General features: G+C 49.2%; 1 protein-coding gene across 2 annotated transcripts in view; it reads right to left on the bottom strand.

Annotated features, from left to right (window-relative positions):
* The window catches only part of KCNIP1 (potassium voltage-gated channel interacting protein 1), a 334,161-nt gene that overhangs the window by 186,064 nt on the left and 124,836 nt on the right, over window positions 1-23,261 (bottom strand). The window contains exon 1 of one of the 2 annotated variants that reach the window (XM_021410088.1): window positions 17,799-19,289. The exons of the other annotated variant lie outside the window; for it this stretch is intronic. Coding sequence (XP_021265763.1) covers window positions 17,799-17,859 — 61 coding nt within the window. The 5' untranslated portion in view covers window positions 17,860-19,289. Of the gene's footprint in view, window positions 1-17,798; window positions 19,290-23,261 lie in introns of those variants that run through there. 2 annotated transcript variants of the gene reach the window in all.

Raw genomic sequence — 23,261 nt, forward strand, 5'->3', positions numbered from 1 at the left:
TGCCCAGCCCATGCAACAGCTCAGGCAGCTCTATTTCTAACTCCCAGTGAAAACCAGCAACCATGATTGGGCTCTGCCAATGCTAATTAAACCAGCTGTTAGCCTTGGGTATTTAAACATAATCAGAATTCCTCCGAAAGCTGCAGCTAGCATGAACCTCATCGTATCACCTCTACACTGAAATTAATATTATTTAAGGCGAAGCATAGGGAAACATGAATATAATAATAATAATAAAAGTTCTGGAGAGTGAGAGACACAATCACAGCCTTATAAACTGCCCTAAAACTAAGGATTTTATTTTTTCAATAATCCATGCAAATCCTTTCGATATTCTGTTTCAGGACGCTGTCCTGTGGCTGCAGGATGGTGCGATCCATACGGGCTGACACAAAGACTCACTTTGGCTTCGGGGGCTTGGATCCAGTCCCTTCCATACATATGCAGTAACACCATTTAATAGTGACGGAATCAAAAAGCAACACACAGGAGTGGAAAACAGACCAACTGGAATACAATGAAAACAAATTTGATTCAGTAAATAAAGCAACCTGATGACTTTCCGTAGAACTGTGGGAACTGAATCCTACTTTCTGCTGTGAGGATTACTTTGCTCCTTTGATTTGTGTGTGAAACAGTTAATTTTCCATTAGCAGCAGCCTCCTATTTCACTCCTAAGGCTTTCTACAGTCTAATTCATCCGCTAAATGCTCTCCAGCTCTGGACAGAGGTGTGATTACCAGCACTGCATTGCTCTGAATTACCTCTTTATGACTCCGGCAAGCTAAACCATGCTTCAGAGAGCAAAGAAATTTCAAATATGTTTCCATTTGCTCTTTGCTTAGAGAAAGTTCTAAGGAACCTGAATCTGTGCACCAGAGCAGCTGTGATGCAGTGCAGGCCTCTGGCAAGAGCCAGCAGTGTGGCACAGAGGGCCATCCCTGAGCCTAACTGTGAAGCACAATGATGAAGCTATAGGGAGATCTGTCCCTACATTCGTGCACAGCTTAGCTGCATCAGACGTTGCTTTTCCCATCCATTCCCATCGTACTAAAGCTGCTGTCTGCAGGTAACACACTCCTGTGCAGGCCCCAGGGGGTCAGGTGCAATCCTGCGTCGTTCTTAGGCAGGACCCTGGCTTTATCCCTTCAGAGGGGACAGAAGAGCTTTGGGAATGAAATCGCAGCTGTAGCACTGGAAGGTAGAAGGGAGGAAGAGGAACGGATAGTCTCAAACTGCAGGTACCATTCTTCTGGATCAGAGCAGAGGTGAATCTCTAATTGCAGAAATAGTCACTAATTGCACATTTGTCACTGGGTGCTCAGCATGGATGCTAGGAGTTGATTTGTAAAATGCTGAGTACTCAATAGCTTCAGCAGAAATGATGCAAACTCTGCTTTGATCTTCTGTAGCACTACAGCTCCTCCCAGCACAGCCCAGCACCCTGTGAAGGTAACGAACCCATCATAGCAGCTTTCCTGAGCTACAGAAATCAGTGTCAGTCCCTGTCTGGAACTGCTCCGGGTTTACCCCGAAACAAGAATAAGAAATGCCATTCTTGGACACTTTCTCCCCAGCAAAGTGCAGATTTCTCATCACGTATCAGAACAAAACTCACAGAAGAACACTCCAACCTTGCATTAACTGTGATAGAGGTACAGCTTCAAACCCACTGTGAAGGGCTGGGCACTGCAGGCAGCAATGGAGAAGCTGGGGGACACATGCAGAGGACACAATGTGCCTCCAGCATGCTGACAGCATTCCTCCCTGATGTTGCCCTGCCCTGTGGGGTATGCAGCCTGGGGCTCGCCTGCACCAGGCAGAATTAACACCTGAGGCAAGAGAATGCACCTTTTCCCGTGCCAAGGACTGACGCCTGCTACACCTCCACATCCTGACTCAAACATGTCCATGTCGCACTGCAGAAAATCAGGAATCCTTCCTGAGAATACAGCTGGGACGCTCTTCTAAAGGACCGAGGTTATGCCACAGAGGAGCTCAAGAGGGTGGTCCATGTTTTTAGGAAGCCTTCCTCCTACTGCTCTCGTTGACCAGCAGGTGAGAGCTGCCCAGAACTGCCCGTCCCCAGCGTGGGCAGCGGGGCAGGAGGCTCCTGGGGGAAAAACACCAGGCTGGAGGAGAGCACCACAAGTGGAGCTGTGGGGCCTCTCTGCCCCGCTCTCTTCCACTGTGTCACAAGGCATTTCAGAGTTTATTATTTTTAAACCAGATTCTGCAGGGTATGTTTTACCCACTATGAGTACATCTATTTTTGTTCCCATTCTGATGGATCCGAGGACTCCTGGAACACCCCGCTGTCCCATTTCTCAGCAGACAGCTCCTTCCCAGCTCGGGCAGCAGGAGCGCTCTTCCCAGGCTCCCCAAACACCCGCTGTATCTTTCCAGCCTTTGTCCTGTATTTATAATACAGCCACAACAAACCTCATGCATGCTGCCCAAGTCCCAGTGCCCACCCTGTTGTCATGGCACCTCCCAGGCTCGCAGCGCTCGGGGCAGGGAATCAGTGGCTGGTTTAGGAAGCGCACACACAGCAGATTGGCATGCCTTTAAGCATCTCTGCCCCACTGCGTAGGATGTGATTCTTTTAACTAAGAGCTGGGTTTGCATCAAGTGAGTGTACACACGTAACCCCTACCTTTCTGCAGCACAAGCCCCCAGCCGTGCCATGAACTCAGCCATGGGAGGGGCACCTCGCTGCCTCCATCCTCTGCCTTGTGCCCAAAGCTGAGCAATTCCTGTCCTGAGCACACAACAGGAGCCAGGAGCTCCCAGGCTGCAGATTACAGCCTGTACACAGCAGGAGGGGAGCAGCGTACCTGCTGTGTTTGAGAAAAAAAAAAAAAAAAAAGATTTCACACTTCCCCAGTGACTGGGTAAGAAACACATATCAATAAAGCAAAAAAGAATCATTTTGACGAATCACGCTCCTCTCTAATGGAGCTGCAGTATGAGGCAGCCCAGCAGGCTCACCGCATTAAGCATGTTGCCTGCCTAGCGTGCTGGCACTGCTGCTACGGGTCCAGGGCTACCTGGGAGCACGAGGCTACGGGTAGGAACCCAGCAGTAAGCAGCAGGCGGCTGCTCAGAAACAAGACAGGGAGATGGGCTCCAGCAGGGACACGGCTCTATCGGCTCACCCAGGACCCTGGCAGAGGGCTCTGCAGGATGCATCAAACCGAGGCACAGGGCCACAGTGAGGTCACCTCCTCCTCTGCAGCCTCCTGCCCTCCCCACCTCGCCCTTCTCCTCTCAGAGGCATGCCATGCCTTTCTCAGAAGCTGTGTCCCACAGCTGAGGCTGTAAGAGCTTTGGAGACCAACATTTCCTAACTCTGGGGAAGACTCCGTCAGGCTGGACAGACCCTCAAAGGTCTGCTTTGCATCAAAGGGCCAGCAAATGGCCTTCTCTTTTTCACCAGACACGGGCACACAGAAACAGGCAAGAACTTTGCAGCAGCAGATTTCACCACAATGAGCTCAAATCGAAGACCAAAAATTCACCCTGGAAATTGCATCGCTGAAGGTTACCTTTCTACTATATTAAGAGGTAATGGTTTCAAAACAAGCAACAGAAATGTATTTGTAAGGGAATATGGTGATTCTGTTCCTTGGCCAAAACACTGCTTGCAATTCCTTACAGCAACTCAGGAGCTCAGAGGTACACGTGTGTTACCCACACTGTCCCTGACACTGATGCTTCCTGACATTTTGAGTATGCCAAAATACACGCACTGCTTGTGCAGGAGACACTGAAATCCCACCCAAAAGAAGAAACAAAGACACAGGAACGTATTTAATAGACCAAAATGAGGTTAAGAAATGCTTTGGAAAGAGCACAGAAGCAAGGGAAATACACAGCTGTGCCTTGCCAGGCTCCAGCTGTTTGCAATTCTTGACCTAGAATGCCACTGCCTCTGTATTTAAGGAAGCCCATTTCGACTCCTTGTAACTTGCAGCTTCATTCTGCTGTGGCAAATGCTCACCGAAAGCAGCAGCTGATGTGCAGAGCAGTAAGATGTGCAGTGTCATGCAGCGTCCCCACAGCTGTCATTTGCTGTCACTCGGTGTCCCCACGTTGCATTAACTGGACACGAGCAGCACACAATGACTCTAAGCCTAAACCATCTCTGCACGTCACGAGCCAATTCAGCAAGGCACGTCATAGAAAAAAGTCCCTCATACTCAGAATGCTGTGTTAGGCATCTAAGAATCTGTAAAATGAAGGAATTAATCATTGGTATGGGAAATGCCAATGCCAAGAGTGAGTATGTTATAGTTATGGAGAACTAATTTGTCCAATCCCATACAAAGCAGGAACACCAAGCTTCTCCACCGCGGTTTGAGGCTGCCAGGAAGACGTGCTCGGAAGCAGCTCACATCCAGCCCCAAGAACACCAAGCTGTTACACCAAACAAACCACACAACCTCAGTCAGATTGAAGCGCTCCAAAGGCCCCGGGCTGGCACCCAGCTGACTCTGCCTGCATGGCCCAGAGCTTCACACACACAGTGCAGGTACAGCTGCTCAACAGATCATCACCACAGGGCTCTGCAGGAAGAATGAGACCTGAGTTCGTTACCGCTTTTGTTCATTTACATACCTGAAATCCCATTAACAAGCAGAGCTCCTGCAGTGAGGGAGAAACCAAACCTGCACGGAGGTGAAGCCAGGAGCCATCTGAACGCTGCACAAAGGAAGCGAGGGCAAACACAGAGGCAGCAGTGCAGAGGAACTCACCTCCTGCCGCAGGGACAGAGGTGGAAGGAGCAAAAAAGGCCAGAAAACGTGAGGATCGGGACTGTAGATAGGGAGAAATGAAGGAGAATCACGTGGCAGGAAAAAAAGTAGAAAATGAAAAAGAAAGGTTTAGAAAAGAGCAGGATTCTGAAATCAAGAAGCAATTAAAATAATCAGTGCCGAAATGCCTGGAGGGCAGCCCGGGGGTTTGGCAGCAGGACAGCAGAATCTGCATCGGGAGCAACTTCCTCACCAGGGCCCTTTTATTATTCCAAATACAGCAGGTTTGAAGCTGGAGGAGCAGAAGGTGCTTAAGTGCTTATTAAAGGCCCCGGGGATGCCTCGGGCAGCTCGCAGCGCCCCGATCCTGCAGGGAAATCACGAGAGCCCAGCTGGGCTGTGCCAGCGAGCCTAGGCCACAGCGAGGGGAGCAGCCCAGCCCCCGAACGCGGTTTGGCAAACCTGTGGCAAAACCCTCGTGTCTACATGGACAGGAACGCCCGGAGAATTTCTCCTTGGTAATTCTTAGCTTTGCCAGAAAAAAGCATGAGCTTTGGTGCCTGCAGGATGTGCCCAAGTTCAGGAGCTGAGGAAAGAGCTGAGGGGACTGCACTGCTTCCCAGATGGCAAAGGACAGCGCTGGGAGGGGGCGGGGGTGGCACATCAAGCTCAGCAGGTAAAGCTTTTGAAGGATGAATCTCAACCTTAACTTTTTAGGTTAACTGCTGTGCGCTGAGCACGGTGCACAGAGTGAGAACAAATAAAGCTGAGCAACTTGGATTACAGGGTGCAAGTTCTGGCACATGGGCGGTACATGTGCTGTGCTACGTGCTGCAGGCCCAGGCAGCACGCCTGGAAAAGGCACACAGCTCACTGCCGTGCCCGGCAGCTGCAGTCCCCACCTGTCCCATCTCACACAGCTCCAGACAAGAATAGACCTCAAGGTTTCCAGCACCCAAATCTTCTCTTTATACAGGGCAATGCAATAGCCCAGCCTACATCAGTCACCGCCTTTCCAGAGAGCTCCTCGCTTCTGGCACATGAGGCAGAGTGCTCAGAATAACACCAAGTGAACAGTGAGAAGCAGCGAGATACCGGCCACAGGGGCTGCTTCCCTCCCCAGCTGCAATCCAGCCCCAGGGCAGAGTTCCAGCCCGGCCAACCAAGCACTGCCACTGCCTGCCCCAGCCCTCCAGCACGCTCTTCTTATATATATACATATATTTTTTTTTTCTGCATTTTCCTTTTACAGGCTGCTACCTAATAACTATTTCCTTAATTAAGAATGGAGAAAACACAGGAATGATGTTGATACTGGAAAGTCATACCGACCTTTTAAAATAGAAGTAAAGTCCTGCTTCTCCCTTGAAGTGATCTGCTTGTATTAGTACAAAATGCTAAGCTGGTTGGGTAGCATCTGTTGTTAGACTGTATTTAAGCTTATAAACATGTGCAAATGCTGGTGAGGCAAAGGTGGCTGCCCTAGCAAGGGGCTAACATCATACGCAGCAACCCAACACCTGGGCTCCTGCTGTTAGCTGCACGCTCGTATTCACAGATGCGGTTCCTTCTCTCGTCACTGCCCCTCATTACTCAGTCCCTCCTCTCTTACACACTCCCAGGACAGCCCCAAGCAACCCCAGCTGGAGCTTCTTCCCCTTGGGTTGCCTCCCCAAGCAGCTCGGCTCCAGCACGGCACCCAGGGAGGGAAAACACCTTTTGCAAGGGGCAAAAACCTAATTCCCTCATATTCTTGTCTTAGCTTCTTCCCAGAGCTCAGAAAGTAAGGACAGCCCATCCTGCCAAGTGAGGCCTGGGGCTGGACTTCAGACTTCTTTTTGGGAGCTTAAACTGAGCCTTCGGCTCCAAAAGGCTTAATGGCTTGAGCCCAGGCAAAATCTAATCTGCTTATTCCAAAAGATGAAATGAAGAAGCAGAATACAGGACAGGACTTGTGAAGCTTTCTAGCTACAGATTTTTCTCCCTAGCAATCACTCTTATTCCTACCATGCCTGCTTGAAATTATAAAAGAAAAAAAAAAAAAGAAGAAGAAGGAAAACCTACAACCTAGGACAAAGACCCAAAACCTGCCACCTACCCACAAAGGCTGCATTACAAATAGACAGGATCTTTGGATGAATGCAGTAGAGCTTTTTTCAAGTAATAACTTACTTCTGACTTCACAAACTGCACAAATTCGGTGGGCTCGCTCTGTCACAGCACCGTGCGGTGCAGGGAGCACCCAGCAGCAGCAGCGAGAAGCTGAGCTCAGACTGGGAAAACCCACAGGGCTTCACCCTGAGCACCTCTGGTGCTGGAGCTAATGACCCATCCAACACATGGCTGTTAGCGAGCCGGTGTTTGCCTCTCACTTGCCAAAACAGGCTCCCTCCCACTTCACCACAATAAAACAATCCAACCTGCTGCAGTTGACAAGGGAGCTAATATTTACAATTAATTACTGAAAATATGTTAAGTTTCGCGGATGATTTCGTGGAAGACAACCACTGCGGACCAAGTTGCAATATAAAACCTGAGACACGATGCACAACGTTCCTCAGAGAGCTGCTATCTGCAGATATTTAAATCGCTCCGTAAATCATACAGACACTGCACATGCAAATGCTCTTTGAAAACAGCTGATCCAAGGGATTCCACCTCGCGAGGGAGAAAACAGGCCCATCAGATGGAGCCGTGCTCTCCTCGGCCCACACAGGCTCCACAGCTGTCAGTGCCACGTGTGCTGCTCTGCGTTCTCCTCTGTGCTCTCCTGCCAGTGCTTCTGCACCATCCCTGAAGAACCGGGCCCAGGGAGGTGCAAACACCCCAGGCCTCGTCACCTGGGAGGACGCTGCATTGCTGCAGCCCGAGCAGCTGCCACTCCTTGAAGTAGGTTATTGCCACCAAGGGGAGCGAGAGCCTGTGAATTACTGAATTAACATGCACGTTAATTGTCTCTCTGCCTGCCTGCAACACCAAGGTGTGCAATTACAGGAGAAATGGAAGTGGGAGGAGACTCACCAGCCCCAAACTTCCCGGCCCGAATCCAGCTCCACCGGAGCTGGCATCTTGCTGGGCAATCGCTTTGTGCCTTCCAGCTTCCCTCCTACACCGAGACGGTTCTGCAAAAGGCAGGCTCACGTTTTTCATCTGCTTGATGAAGTTTAGAAGCCGAGGCTTAGGGAAAACAAGATGCGTGCCAGCACGAGATGCTGGAACGGAGAATCCTACATATGCTCCAACAGGGAAACAAGGAGATTTTATGGGCAGGATTGTACAAATCTGCGTTTCTATTTTATGGAGGCGTTAAGGTGGCTAATTGGAGCACTGCAGAAATAAAGCTGCCCAGATTATTTCCAGTGCTCCCCGCCAGCGCCACGGGTCAGCGGGTTTAGCACCCACGGCTGTTCACAGAGATCCCCCTTCTGTAACGGGATGTCAGCAGCAAACTGCCTAGCACTGAATGTCAGCAGAAGACACCAGCACCAGCAATGTTCCTCACGTCTGCGAGCATTTTCATTCTGTAAGTCTCTTCTCTCCCATTTCAGTCCAATGAACAGCGCTGTAACTAAGATGGAAGCAGCGAGCCAGTGAAAACTCATCTCTGATTTTGAGACAGCTTATTTACAGGAATCAAAAACCTCCTCTAGAGTTGTTCCACTAAATTCTCTTTAATTCTGCAAGTATCTCACTTATACTAATGCTTGAGGTTGTCTGCTTCAAAGCTCCATAAGCCTGCAGAGACTCCGAGCATGTGCATCTCCTGCATGCTCCACGAGTGCGTGTCCCAGAAACGCATAAGCATGAAAGTAAAAAGCAAGCAGCAAGGGAAAAACATTTTGCTGCCTTTTCTGGAATGCCTACAGTGAAAACAGAGGAGGGAAGGAGACAAATTTGGCAGCTTTTCCACGTGGACGGTGAAATGCAAATCAGCTGGAGACTCTTTTAGTAATACCATAAATATTCAGTTAACAAATGTGTTATTCTCTGGGCACCAGACCCAGAGCCCACCGCCCCGTTAACTTGGATGTGAGGCGTACACCCTGCACAGCACCTCCGCTGCTCCTCGTACCATCTCCCACAGCAGAAAATGGGTTAAAATCCCAAACAAGATTTATTGCAAGACTGGATTCAGAGAATCAGGGGACAGGGAAAGAGGAGAACAGAAATATGTGCGTTAGTTCTCCCCATTGCTTAGCTTCAGGTAACTTCGCTTTGACTTCGGGTGCGTCGCCCTGGATTGGACGAAAGAGACATTTCAAAATGCAGAGAGATTTCAGAGTACTGTAATTATTAGAGCAGTAACAGCTGAGCTCTGTTGACTCTGCAGAGCATTTTATGGTAAATAACAGCTCTCAGGAAGGAGATGCTGATCTCCACGCACACGTGCCCAGCCCAGCAGTTTCCCAGCTTCCTCTCTCCATTCCCGCACCAGCCAAAGGATGCGCTCAAATATTCCCACTTCTTGATGGCCACAAATGCTCCAGCTGCTGCCCTACCTCTGCTGTCCACAGCTGCTCCTGCTCTCACCGTGTCACTGGAGGAAACACCCCTCACTGCAGGAGGGGCATCTTCCCAGCTACCCAGCGCAGAAGTCTCATCCCTCCTTCAGGATGTCCCCCGTATTCCTCCTGACCTGACAGAACAGCACTGGCCTTACCACATTTGTCTGGTGGAGATGGAGACAGCCAATCTGCGACACTGCAATGTTATTTAACTTACCAGTGATACAGGAGCGACCTGTCCTGACCTCCTTCAACCACAACAGATAAAACCGCTTCGTTCTCTTCTGTCCACACGTGCAGCAAAAGATTCCTTAAACCCAATGGGTGCACGTGAGATTAGCTCTTCCAAACCACTAGAAAGAATCCTATTCCTCGCACTGATATAGGAAACAAACCTTTCCCTGCCCACTTTGGGAAGAGAGCAGGAGCGCTGCTCACCAGAAGCAGCTTATCTAGGTAAAGGTGTGCCGAGCAGCTGCTTGCTATCAGCCTTGCCCTTGCCCACTGCCAAGAGCCACGAGGCACTCTGAGCCGGTGCCCCCCCGAGCTGAACGCCCCAGCTGCAGGCAGCCCTCGTGCCCCTCTGCTGCCTGGGGTGCCCCACAGTTTGCCTCTGCACCGACAGCCACTGGGGGACAGCCCCCACTGAACAAATGGCAGCACCTTAGCTTCAACCTCCCAGCTCCCAAAATCTCATCCCACTGGGGAGCAAGTGCAGTATTTAACAAAATACAGTAAAATCAAACCACAGGCAAATGACAAGCAATTGAGACAGCAAAGCTGTGCAGACGTAGTAATGACTGCACACAAAAGCACAGCGTGCTGCTGCGGCTGAGCACCACAGCTTGGCACCAGCACATCCCCACCCAGCCCAGGCTGAGCTGCCCCTCCTGCAGCAACAGCCCCAGGTCAGCCCTCCTCAGAGGTTTGATCTACAGGGAGACAAAGCTCTTGGACCAGATTGCTTTACATCCCAGCTAATAGCAGAGAAATGCAGCCGTTAAGTACATGGGCGCAGCTTGGCTGCTCTGCAGAGAAGCACCCCTTCACAGAGCCATGGGAAGGTGATGGAGGGCTTGCTGGTCACTTCTTGCTCTTTCAGGAATTCAGCAGAGTTTGAAACGTTCTTGCTGGTGGAAAATACTGCCAGGTATGCAAATACATTTCATATTTGCTTATGTTTTAGATACCTTTGCTCATACAATTCAAAAAACACAGGGCTCGACCACAAACTGTGCTGAGCATTTTATGGCACCGGTCTGCAAGCAGGAGCGTGTTCCTCAGAAATGAGGGATGCTGATATCAAAGCCAGGATGCCGAGCTGCACCTGCGCCTCTCGGCTCTGCCAGGGCGATGGGCTTGGCCACGGCCCCAGCACTGCTGGAGCCCAAGCAGTGGGGTGGAAGGTGCAGCTGAGGCTTGGAGAGGTTGGAGTGATCAAAACTGGCAGCAGCACGGGGTGGAACAGGGCAGGAGCTGTGGACTTCATGCCCCTACAGCACCCAGTCATCACCTGTCCAGTTTGGAGCAGGATGGATGTGTTTAGGAGCCTTGGTCTTAGCAGCTAATTCCTCAACAATAATTTCCCCGTGCAATAACTCTCAAGGGACTCTCTGTCTGAGTAAAAACAATGCAGAGATGTGACGAAGTTTGTTCCAAGTCTGAGCATTTCCAGACAAAGCATTTCTGTGACCATTTCAGAAGGCACGCTGCATCTCTCCTCCATGCTGCCCCCCAGCCAGCAGCCTGGGAGAGAGCACTGCTCCCCCTGTCCCACACCATGTCATCTTCTCAACCATGTTCCATACGCTACCCCCATCAGCAGTCAGGTCAGAGGGAGGAGACAAGGTAGCATTAGCTAAAAAAATGCAAACGAAGCCATGTCAAGTGCTACAGCTGATGGCATCGCCCAGAAAACAACTGATCAGACACTGCTTGTTTTCTTGCTTGTCTGTGGTGAGCCACGTGCGGCCCAGAGCTCCATCACAGAGGTGACTGCAGGGCAGCAGCTCAGCTGCAGTTTCTCCCTCCAGCTAGCAGACTCCAAACGGCTCAGCATCCCACTGGGACAGCTCCTTTTTGATGTCCTGAAGCCATGGAAAGGAAAAGGCGCCTGAAGAAGGAGCAGTCTCAGGCTGGCTTTACATCCCAGCATGTAACATGCTCGCTGACGCCATGGGGAGGAAGGGGCCACACAGGCTCAGGACTGCAGACCCCACTTCTGCCCGTCCTCCTGCACAGATCAGCGTGCACCCGGGTGAGATTTCCCCCCTGCTCTGATGCAGCCATTTGTCTGGGTGCCTGCAGTCTGGTTAGCTCTGCATGCGCAGCACTGCAAATCAGACCCTCTGTCAGCTCACGTGTTAGAATACCAGACGAGAACAAGCGCTGTGTCACAGAGGCTCAGGCCCACACAGGGTGGTGTTCCACTCCCCGGGGCACTGCTACGCAGCCCAGGGTCACGCCTGACTATGGCCACTTGCCAATTTGCAGCCCAAAGAACAAACTTTGGGAGGAGAGAGTTTTCCTGGAGCAAGAGAAATGCAAACACTGGCACGTGCAGAGCGGTGGGTGTTGAATATGTCAAGAAAGCACTGTTTGGATTGAGGAACTGCACTGAGCCTTTCTGCATTACTGTTCCTTTATGTCCCCTGTGCAGTGATTTTTAGTAAGAAAGACAGCACACACCATAAGCACCCAGGGCTTTCCCCAGCGTGACGGAGGAAGCACCACTACAACCCAGACACATGCCAGTAAAGTGCCCTGCCAGTCCTGAAATCGTGGTCAATAAAACACTGACACTCAAAAACAAATTCACTTCATTTTGGGAAAAAAAAAATATTGTAAACCTTCAGAGTTTGTAATAAAGCTTAAATAAGTATGAAAAGAAATATTTAAAAATGTGGTGACGTTAGCCACTGTGAAGCTGGGGCTTGGCCAAAACCTGTGCTAAATTAAACATGAAGTTCAAAGCTTTTCACATCACGGAGTCACATGTTTTAACTGAGAAAAATCCAAGTGCATGGCAGTGCTCATTGCAGCCACCAGACAGGTACCCCGTAACTCACACTGGAACTGCTGATAAGGACAGAGCTTGGACGATTACCGAGGCTGGATGTTACAGGTTGGCAAATACTTCCTTTTTTACCCTTCTGGATTATGGTAAAACAAAAACTTCAAAGCATTGTAGCTTCATGGCTGTGTGTGCACCGCCAGAGCCACACGGAGCCGTGCCAGCGGCAGGGAACACGCACACACCCTGGATGCTAATGCGCTGTAATATGCAGCGTGCTACGGGATGGACTTTCCCCCATCCGTTTTACTTTCTGGGTCTGACTACAGCAGTTCAGGCAGGAGCTGTACGTGCGTGGGAAGCAATCAGGGACGCGCACGGCTTCTTTTAATTTAATCAGTGCTATCTGCTCTTAAGACCAGCTATTTGAGATCACCTTCCCTCACTGGCAGGAGCTGAATTTATGGGGAAGCAAGAGCAAGGGGAGGTATTTAGAGCAAGCCGCCACACTGGAGCTAAATACGCTTGGGCTGAACCATGGGGAGCAGGGACAAGAAGTAGCTGTAGGTCTGCAAGCCCCTTCCTATGTCTGCAGCTCCTAGCACCCAAGAAAACACCCCGGTCATGCTTGCTCTGACACTGTGCAGACGTGCAGAAGTGGGGTGCAAGCAGTTCCTGTGCCCCCATGCCACCTAACAGGCATCCCAGGGACACTGGGTGACAGCAGCACCAAGGGCCTCCCATGCACTCTTTGCACCAGGGAGACACCACAACGTTTCACACAGATAAAGCAGCACATACTGATGAGCACGTATCGGTCAGCAGGATTTTTCCATATCACTTCTGAGTGATGACATCAAACAGCTTTGTTACCAAGTGCTGCTTTAGACACCCATTACAAAGGTACTTCCCTGGAAAAAGCTGTTGCTGTGAAATCTTCTGTTTTCAGTGCAAACAGCTGACCAGGTACTGGACCCGCAGAACAGGCTGCAGCAGGTGACAATCAGAAAAGACTAGGGAGAGAGAATGCCATATCAATGCAGATTATTGGCTTGCGGAGAGCCAAGAGAAGTGAAACCAGCCAATTCCATGGCCTCCAGCACCTGCAGCACAGGGCTGTGGAGCAGAGCAGGAGGGATGCTGCCCTACTCCAGGAAGTGAATGGGTGGGAAACCGAAAGCATTCTCTGTGAATGAAGTAGCCAGGACACAGCTGTACGGTCTTTAGGACATGCACGCTCACCTCCAGAAGCAGTAGGCTGACAAGTTTCTCAGAGGAGCAGAAGCAGGAGATGGGCAATTTATTTTGTAAAGGTACCTAGCAGGCAAAGTGAACACCAGGGCAGTTCCCCTGCCCAAATCTATCACCTCCGCACTACAGGTGCAGCGCTGAACAAGACTGGCTCCCTGCAACACCTCTGAGTGCCCCTGAGCAAAAGAACAGGTTGTTCTAATGCTGGCACTAATGCACTGATCCAAGACAGTGTCACCACTGCCTTATTCAGATTGACCCATCAAATATCACATAACGGTTTTCTGGTAAGTCATGCACTTGAAAATATGGCTGGTGAGACTCAGAATCCGATGCTTTTGGACAATGAGCCATTTCATAGCAAACTTTACTTCAAAACTAATTACTGACATTTCAAGCCAAGTGAATTCATAGTTAGCTCTTGCAAAATTAAACAACTATTTTGGGGCCCTCTTGATAGTTTGGGTTTGAGTGACACTGGATCAAAATACAGTTACTTGCACTCAGCAAACTCTGATTCCCAGCCTAGAGCTGTACTTTCTACTGGTGTATCCAGAGTAAGAGCTGGGCTTGCATCTTCAAGGCCAACAAGACAGAGGTAATGGAAATATCTGAGCTATATTTCACTTTCACTGGGGGTGGGAGAGAGAAAAGAAAGAACAAACACAGCTGATGCCTTATTCCTCGACCTTTCTCATCTACTGGAATTGAATTTGCCCACAGAAGGAAGTGTAAATATCCCCACTGCACAGGGGGACTACAGAACGCAGCCAGAACAAGAAATCCACCCTGTTGAACAGATCTGCTAATCCGAACGTTTCCATGACAAATACGGACATGGCTGATTCTAGCCACAAATTTGGTCCTGATTGGCTGCAGACGGTAAAAACACATGAGAAATCTCTACTTCAGCAGTGCGTTAAAAACAGAGATGCATTTGTGCTGTGCATTATCTGCTGTGCTGGCCCTCCGCCTCTTAGTGTTGGTTTTGTTGTTTTTTTTTTTCCCTTAACTCATTTACCATTTTATTGCTCGTGTTTGCTGGAGGATATACAAGCAACTTGAAATTCTCAAAGTCCATCTTCGTCTTGTATCTAGTGCTAACCGCTAACGTGCTAAGAGAGGGCCGGGAGCTCCTCTCGGCTTCACAGGTGCTGGGTGCACTGAGCTCCCAGCGGTTCCTACCATCCCCGGTGTCTCCAGACCCTTTTTTCTGTGGGCTGGAAAGGTGACAGCAGTGCCCCAGCGCTGAGGACACGTCGGTGGCTCGGGCCCCACAGGCTCCCTAGGATGGCTGCGAAGCTTTGCTGATGTAAGGTCAGGAGTGACCAGGTGCTACCTCTCGTTAGGCCAACTCATGAAGCTGAAGAAGGCAGGCAAGAGGAATCCCGACCGGGAATGAAAATAAAATGCCATCAATTCAGGTGATCAGAGGAAAGAACTTGTAATGAAGCGTACAAACAACCTGTGGAACTACCCAGCGCCACTGCAGAAGCCAACAGCTCGTCTCATTGACTAACTGCAGCTGTCCCAGACACCAGGGAAAGCTTCTGCAGCTTTGCTGCTAGGAACACAAATCTAGGAAACAGAAACCGTTATCCCCAAGGAGAGGCCGCGTGGCCCACAGCCTGCCTAGACAAAACACCCAGTTACACTGCACTGGGTTCTCACGCTCAAGCCAAAAGTGTGATCTCCTCTACAAACAGCACTGCTCACCCCCAGAGAAAAGGTCCCGCACCTGACGGACCACTGCTCTCAACTTTAAGGCAGCTTCCAGCTCCACGTGAGGAGCGAGGGACAGAAATACAAGCCATGTCTTCTGCACCACGCCACGAAGGGCTCAGCACTGAGCTCCTCAGCCCGGGCTGTCAGCACCCACCTCCTCACTTATGGATAGCAAACTCCTGGCTTCAGATACCACCTGCTTCTTTTACCTGTTCTTAAAATAAGATACTTGTGTAAGTTTTGCTATTAGTTTATTACACCAAAGCAGCTTAAGATCTGTGTGTAAGCTGCTTGGCAAGACAAAGCTGCACAAATTGTCTTCCATCTCCTCGGAAGAGCACACAGTTAGCAAGATTATAGCATATTCGCAGAGGCGTGGAGCTAGTCCCACTACAACTATTTCTTCAAGCTCTTGTTTTGGCAGTAGTACTTAGCTTCTATATTAATCCTGAAATACCCAAATAAACACACAAAACTACCAAAAACCAAACAGGAGATGAAAATCTAGTAACGAAACAGATCACAAGCACTTCGCTCAGTAAAAGACAATGCTGCCAAACAGAGCAGCTAACCCGCGTGCCCCACAGCCCAGAAGGCAGAGCCAGCACGGGCTGCAGCAGCAAACGCACACCTTGTCCTCTGTGAGCGTGTGAGAGCTCAGCCAGACTGCAAAGACGAGGTGGGATCCTTGGAGAACTGCTCGAGGAACAGTGCAACTGGCTGAAGTCAGCCAAACCAACAGCAGTGGTCCACAGTGCTCCTTCCTGCCAGGTGAACAGCGAGCTAAAGGTGTGACATCCCTCACTGGCTTTGGAAATATCCAAGAAAATCAAAGGGATTTCTTCCAATCTACTCCCTCCAACCGAGTATCCTACTAATTGACAGCAACACTTGGATAACACATCGGAGCCAAGAGGAGATAACTCTGGGAACACGAGGTTTGATAAATGTAGCTGAACAACCAAAGCCAGCAGCAGGCATCAGCAAGATTGAATCCCAGCATACACGGCAAAATGTGTGACCAGACGCTGCATTTTTACTGCCCGTGAATTCCAGCAACAGCAATTTCTTCCATCCATTAGGGAACTGAGCCAATCGGAAGACAGCAGTGTAGTGGAGAACAGATACATCCAGCCAAAAATGATCTACATGCAATGGAAATTGGACGCAGCCTTCAGACTTCAAACAGGAGAATGGGATCCTGCCTGCTGCCACCACAGCCAACGTGTCCCCACAGCGGGCTCAGCCACTTGGCAGTGCCCAGCACCATTCCGCTCCATGTGAGACTCAGGGTCTCAATGGCCAGACAGTTTTGCCTGTACCATAAAGAATATCAAACATCTCAGATAATGATACAGTTATGGTTGTATTACGAATAACATAAAAAGATAAACTGCAAACCACGCATACACACGCGCTAATGTAAAATTTTACCCTACCAGGTCAACAACTTGTCTTGGACCAGGAACGCAACATTTTACACTTGCTCACAAACTTGCACAATTAAATACCTTGCACAGTCCTTCCCATTTTTCTCCTTATAGCAAGTACTTGAAGTTTCACATTTCCAAATACGCTATTTTTTTTCCTTGGAATTGCTAGAAAATCCATACCAACTTTCACTTCAAGAGCATACATACGAGTGAGCAATAGATCCAGTGGAAATAGAGACCTACCCTAGAAATACTGATAGACTGCTAAATGCAGACGTTCTGGCAGGGAATAATATTTCCAAACAGCAGACAGACTTGCCAAAGTTTCGAGGTCTTTCTTTTTGGTGCTCTCTAAGCAATACTCATTCTGTATCGTACAGTGCTTTCAACTTTCTGCTCAGCAGCACTATGGAATTTTTGAATTAACCCTGAAAGAAACTGAGCAGAGCTCAGGCAAATACTATACAAACCAGATCTCCTGAAAAAATCAGCGTTTTGCAGCCAGTATTTATGGATTTAAGGATTTTAATCCCTGGGATCGCTGCTCGCTTTCTCTATAATTTTTTCCATGAGCTTCTCCTCCTCTCCTTCCATATAAAAATATCCGAATATTTTTCCTCTTGGTAATCTTCATAAAACACACATCATTAGCACTGCACGCTTGGTGTTGGATTACTGAAATACAACATTACCTCTACCAATACTTTCTGAGAAAGAAACCACAAGGTATTGGGAAGAATTTGCTGTGCATCTGCATTTTATTCCCTCCTCAGTGGATTTACAAAGCATGGGATTTGGGAATAAACAGGTCCCTTCTGCAAGAGCTCTGCATACGGAGCCACTGAGTTTCTCCTCCTCGTCCACGCCTGTACGAAGGATTACAAGATTTCAGATGGTTTTCTCCTCCAAAGCCCCTCCACAGCAATTTCCTGGTGCCCACACGTTTCCTCCACCACCTCACAACCCACTCTCCTCTCCTCTGCAAATTACAACTCACATAAACACTGCTGGCTTACTTACAAGTGGCACATGTTCATTTTCTCCTCCCTTCCCAATACTAATTTTTATCCCAGCAAATACACAGAAGGGGCAGGAAAAGCGAAGCGGGTCTTACCTTTTGATGGTCTTCTTTGTTTCGTTTGTAGAGAGGAGAACGTGCCCATTACAGCACCCATTGCAAACGCTACTCGGGAGTTTTTGTGGAGGATTTATTTTGGCTGGGCTTTTTTTTTTTGATTCTTCTCACTCCCCTCCCTCCCACCGCCGGTGCACAAAATCTACATGAAATGCCCACGAGAACCAAACAAAACAGAGGAAGTCGAGGGAAGAAAGAAAAGAAGAAAGGAGGAGGGAAAAGCGAAGCACTGCAGCTCAGCGTTCAGCAAGCGTTAAGCTTGGAGGGCTTTTTTTTTTTTTTTAGTCAACACACATGCACTGACTCACAGCCGGCTGCACCGTTATTATTCAGAACAGCTCCCCATCAAAATTTAAATGCTAGGTAGATTCCCTTAGACCAGAGCTGGCAGCGGATGCATCAAAATATTTACTGGAGCGCAGCCACACAAACACACAGGGTAATTCTTCCTCCCGCTCCCTGATGGCTCCAACCAGCAGCCTGGAGGTCTACGGGGAGAGCAGCAGCGCATCCCTCCCAGTGAATGCTAAGCTGGCGTCCCGGAGGCGCGGTGAGGGGCGGGGGGGTGCCAGGGCTGCGGGCTCCGCACCAATCCGGAATGAATGGGAACCTTCCGAGCGGGAAGCGGGAGCGTGTGAGCCGGCAAAGCCCCAGCTGCCGGGACTGCGTGCCCCTGCTAACGAGGAGCCTGACAGAAAGGTAGGAAACAGCAACCTCTAACATTCATCTCGAGCACAAAAGTCAGGCGGAAGATAAAGCGTAACGGGAAAAAGGGGTAAAAAACGTCACTACCATCCTGCCTCCTTGCATGCTTGCTCACACAGCAGAGGCATTTGCAAGACTGTTATCAATAACTTATTTTTCTGTGAAGTACATACACGTCCTTTCTGGAGACATGAAAGCAGCAAACTGATGAACAAAGCCCTGCAAACGTTTGGTGGCTCAAAGCATGTTGCACAACTCTCTGTTTTCGTCAGTTAATATTTCAAAATACCCACGGCGCATCTTGTTATTTCTTCTCAGCAGGTGGAAAGGACAAGTGCTCAGGTACAGAAGGAGTTAAAGTCAGGAAGGCAGAATTAATTTGCTGTTTGCTCACGGGGACTTCAATTAAGGCAGCATCTGCGCAAACACTGCTTTTATCTGAAGAAACTCATTCCCACACTGGAGACCAAAGCACCACAACAGGTTTCATCAGCTTTCCTCTAACTTTGGAGAACAATTTCACCAAACCCATCTCCAGAGCCCCAGAAATCCGAAGCCACAAAGCGCTGCTCTCCCGCAGCGAAGCCCTGTGTCTTCCCCTGCTCGCAGCCGGCCAGCAGAGCAGCACCGGCATGCGGAGGTGCCTTTGCATCCCCTGTGCATACCAGCAAACAGGGCTCAACCAGCTTCTACTTGCAACAGGCTGTGGTGTAATGTGGAATGCATTTTTCTTTTTCCATTTTATAACTCAAAATACAGGGTTTTTTGTTGTTGTTGTTGTTTGTTTTCAGGAATACTGTAGTAACACAATGTTTTAATGCTGCTGAACTCGCACGCAGCAGCTTGCAGGTGGGTGTGAGGCTCCTGGCAGGTGGGGCACTGCCCTGTGTCCCCCCCCCTGCTCCCCAGGCTCCAGGTAAGGGCTTTCCCCAGCCTCAGGCTGCGGTCATCTCCAGAAGGCTCTGAAGAATTCTGAGATTAAGCTCCTTTTCATCCAAACATCTATAGCATCTATTTGATTAATATTTTATTTGTACCCACAATATCAAAACATGAGACAGGTTACAGCATGCACGTGGAAAACCACCACTCTTGGGCTTTCTGCCTGCAAGAAAGGCCAGAGGAGGACCAGAGGCTTTGGGAGATGCATCCTCACATGGCAGCAGCTCCTCGGCACCAGGTGTCTGGCTCAGCCACCTCCATGCCAAACAGGAGCAAAGAGGGGCTCCTGCAGTGCAGGTGGGTCCATGCCCCCTGTGCTACTTTTGGGCACATATGTGACTGCCAGCGTGGGAGATATATAGGAAAAAGGAATACAGGAAGACAAAACTGCACTCCTGATGCTGCACTACTGTTTACTTGAAGCAGCACGGTATATGGAGTCAGAGGGCATGCGTGGATATTTGGTTTTCTTTGAGACTGGAAACAAAAAACGGTTTGTCCTGGCTAGGAGCCAGCACTGGCAGATCCCTGTGAAATCATGGGAATCGCTCACTGCGTGCATTTCTCTTGGTATGACTAAAATATGCAAAACAGGAACGAGAGGAAGAGCTGTATCTGAGTCTGGGCGAAGAGAGCGGAGTCCCAGACCACGAGTTCACCACCAGATGCTTTCTCTCACAGCCAAAAACCAGAGGAACAGAAGAGTTGTAAACAATAATGAATCAGTGTAAGTGACACCACATGCAGGAATTTCCTTTCCCTGAAGATGACCATCCAGGTTTATCAGGCTAAGAGGTAACACTTGCTTGGGATGCAAGAGATGCTGATGGTCACCTCTACACGAGGACCTAAAATCTTTCCAAGTATTTCTGCTAGAATTGAGAAGGCTTCTGACCTGAGCTCAGTCCTGGACTCTGACATCCCCAGACCTGGCTGCACGGGCTGTGCATTCGCCTTCTGGGTAAGAGCTGCCATGGTAGGATGAAAAGAGCCTTGGGGACAGGAGGGAAGGGGTACACCAGCCTGGGCACAGCCATTTGGATGCAGTGCTCTGACTCGGTGACTGCTGTCACCACCATACCAGCATGCTCGAGATGGGAGCTTTCCCTGGGGTAGCAGGTATGTGCTGTGAGGTGAGGACATGGCCCTGCACACACGGCTCCCATCCACGTACCCAGCGTGTACCCTGCTGGGTACATCCCCAGCCAGCAGAAGCCTGGGTTCTAATCTGTCACCCCATATCTGTGAGATGCATGTGCCCCATGGGCTCCTGCTAATTATCACTGCTGTCTGCTAGCAATTAAACCCCATTCCGCTACTTTACCATTACAACACACCATATAGCAGAGAGTGGTTTTGTTTGGCATGCAGCAATGTGGATCCTCGCCAACAGGAAGCAACCTCCCAGAGCACTGTACCGAGTGCCTGTGAGTTATCAGCCATCTTCTCTTTGTAAAGCAAAGCTACAGCGCCCACGTTTAGGACTAGCAAGGAAAAGTCCCAAAAGCACCCAGATTTTGTAAGGTATGGCACTAGTGAAATTCATTCTGATGTTCTTCTTTTGTTTGGTCTCCCAAAGTACAGCATGGAGCATTTGTCTAATAGTAACACAAAATCAAAACGCGATTGTTCATGGCAAGCCCTTGTCCTTCATTCTGCAGCTCTCAGCTTGGAGTGCTCCCAAGTAGGTTCTCCTTCAAAAAGGCTCAATTAACTTTACCAATTCTTTCTCTCTCCTGGCTATTCTGAGACCCAAGCAGCACTGACCAGTGTTTCTTCCAATTAAAAATTCAGGAATTTCATTTTCCGTATTCCCACAAATAAAATTTGCTTCAGGGACACAATTTACACCTAACCAACACCGACAGCTTGACTCAAAGCAGAGGGGATTTTCCCTCAGCTCCTGCTTTTCTTTAGCCTGTCTGTAAACCAAGTCCTCTAGCAAAAAATGGGGAACGTATGAACAGCAGCCAGGGAGCTGGGCTCCAGCACAGAAATGCCAAGACCCCACTTTCATGCTGTGGTCAGATGGCTGCAGTTCAGACCCCTGAGAATAGCCCAGGCCCCGCTCAGCACTCCTCCAGCTGCAGCGATGAGCCGGGCCCCATCACGGACCCTATGGCCGTGCCCACAGATCCCTCCCCAAGGCAGATGCTGGGGAAGCACAGCAGTTGCCCTGCAGACACAGCCGTACACCACGGGCACTGCCCACAGGCCCATGCCCTCTCTTCCAGCTCTGATTTTTAAAACACAACATGCAGAGAACTGGCTAGCTAGGAGAAAAAAAAAATAATCCAAAGCAAGAGGAAAAATGTTCCTTTTCTACGAGAATGAAATGAGAGTTTCTGTTGCTTAGCAAATTTTTAACCAGTTGCTGTCCTCAGCTGTCAGTGCCAGAACACCCCAGCCCCTGGCAAGAGCTCCTCAGGAATGATTCCTTGATAGGACCGCTCAGGTTTCAACTATACTAGCCCATACATATAAGGTGTGTTTGCTTATGAGGAATACGCATCATTAATTCCCTGAAATTGGCCCAGCTTGAAGCAGAAATACAGATTGCTAAGGAAAGTCCTCCCACCGAGCAAACAAAGCCATCTTACAGACCTACGGGGATAAATGGGAGCAGCATGGGATGATCTGCTGTGCCACAGGGAAACCAGCTGGGCGACAGGGACCATGCTGAGGCTGGTTTTGCTGTTCTATACCTGTAAAAATTGTCTGGGGATCGTTAGGGCCCATCACTTGCCTTTTTTTTTTTTTTTTTTTTTTTAAACAAAGTTCCTCTTATAAAAGGGACAGTTCCTTTAATGAACATATTCAACGTGAAAGGCTTTTTTTTTTTTTTTTTTTTGTCATTGTAAGAACACAGCAAGTCTTGCTACTTTGGATTTTCACAAGAATTCACCACTCCTGTGGGTTTGGCTTTGTTTCTCTGTTTTTTTTTCCCCATATTTTTTTTTTTTTTTAATTTTTCTTCCAAAACAGCAGAACCTAATTCTGCACCCTCTTCTTCTCCACTCACGAGCCATTACAATACACCAGGATGTTTTCAAAGAGACCTTTCTACCCCGGGTAAGGACAAGGCAGAGCAGATCTATTAAAAGATTCATTGCTGCACCTCTATGGGCCTAAAGCAAATTCTCATGCTAGTTAGTTTTGCCAGATCCCGAAAGGCAGAGGTCCTCCCTTTCATTTTGCAGGAAATATATTTTTCATTACATGAAAGCCAGTGAATAATAATGCTGAGAAATCGGACGGAATACATGAGACTTGAAGCTTTGGGATCATCTAGATAGTCATGCAAATACAGCACCGGCAGCATTAACTGAAATATTAGGAAGCCGCTTGCTTTCCAGCCTAGAGCATATAGAGCTATGCAAAATCAAACCAAATATAAAGGCCAGTGTCACTCCGTGCCACCAAGCAGGGAACGAGAAACCAGGTGCTGGGGTCTGAGCAACGAGGGGTGCTCTCCTGAGGAGAGCAGTGCAGGGCTGGCACTTGGCACCCCAGCGCGGAGCAGCAGCCCCTCCTGAAACACAGGGCCAGGCGTCGCTGCGCGGCTCCGGCCGTCCTTCCTGGAGAGAGAGTGCCCACACACAGACATCTGTGCACTCCAAGAAAAAGCAAAAGGAAGATGGAGGTCTTGTTCTGCCTATATGAGTCAGCGCAGAGAGAGCTGGAAATAAAACTGCATTACTGTCTGCTGGTTCATCTTTGGTTTAGTAATAAAACTGAGCAGGACTCCACAGAGCAGACCTAGCGCTTGCCCTAAGGACATCACACTTGAAAACA

The sequence above is a fragment of the Numida meleagris genome, chromosome 12 (assembly GCF_002078875.1).
Source record: "Numida meleagris isolate 19003 breed g44 Domestic line chromosome 12, NumMel1.0, whole genome shotgun sequence".
Taxonomy (NCBI): domain Eukaryota; kingdom Metazoa; phylum Chordata; class Aves; order Galliformes; family Numididae; genus Numida; species Numida meleagris.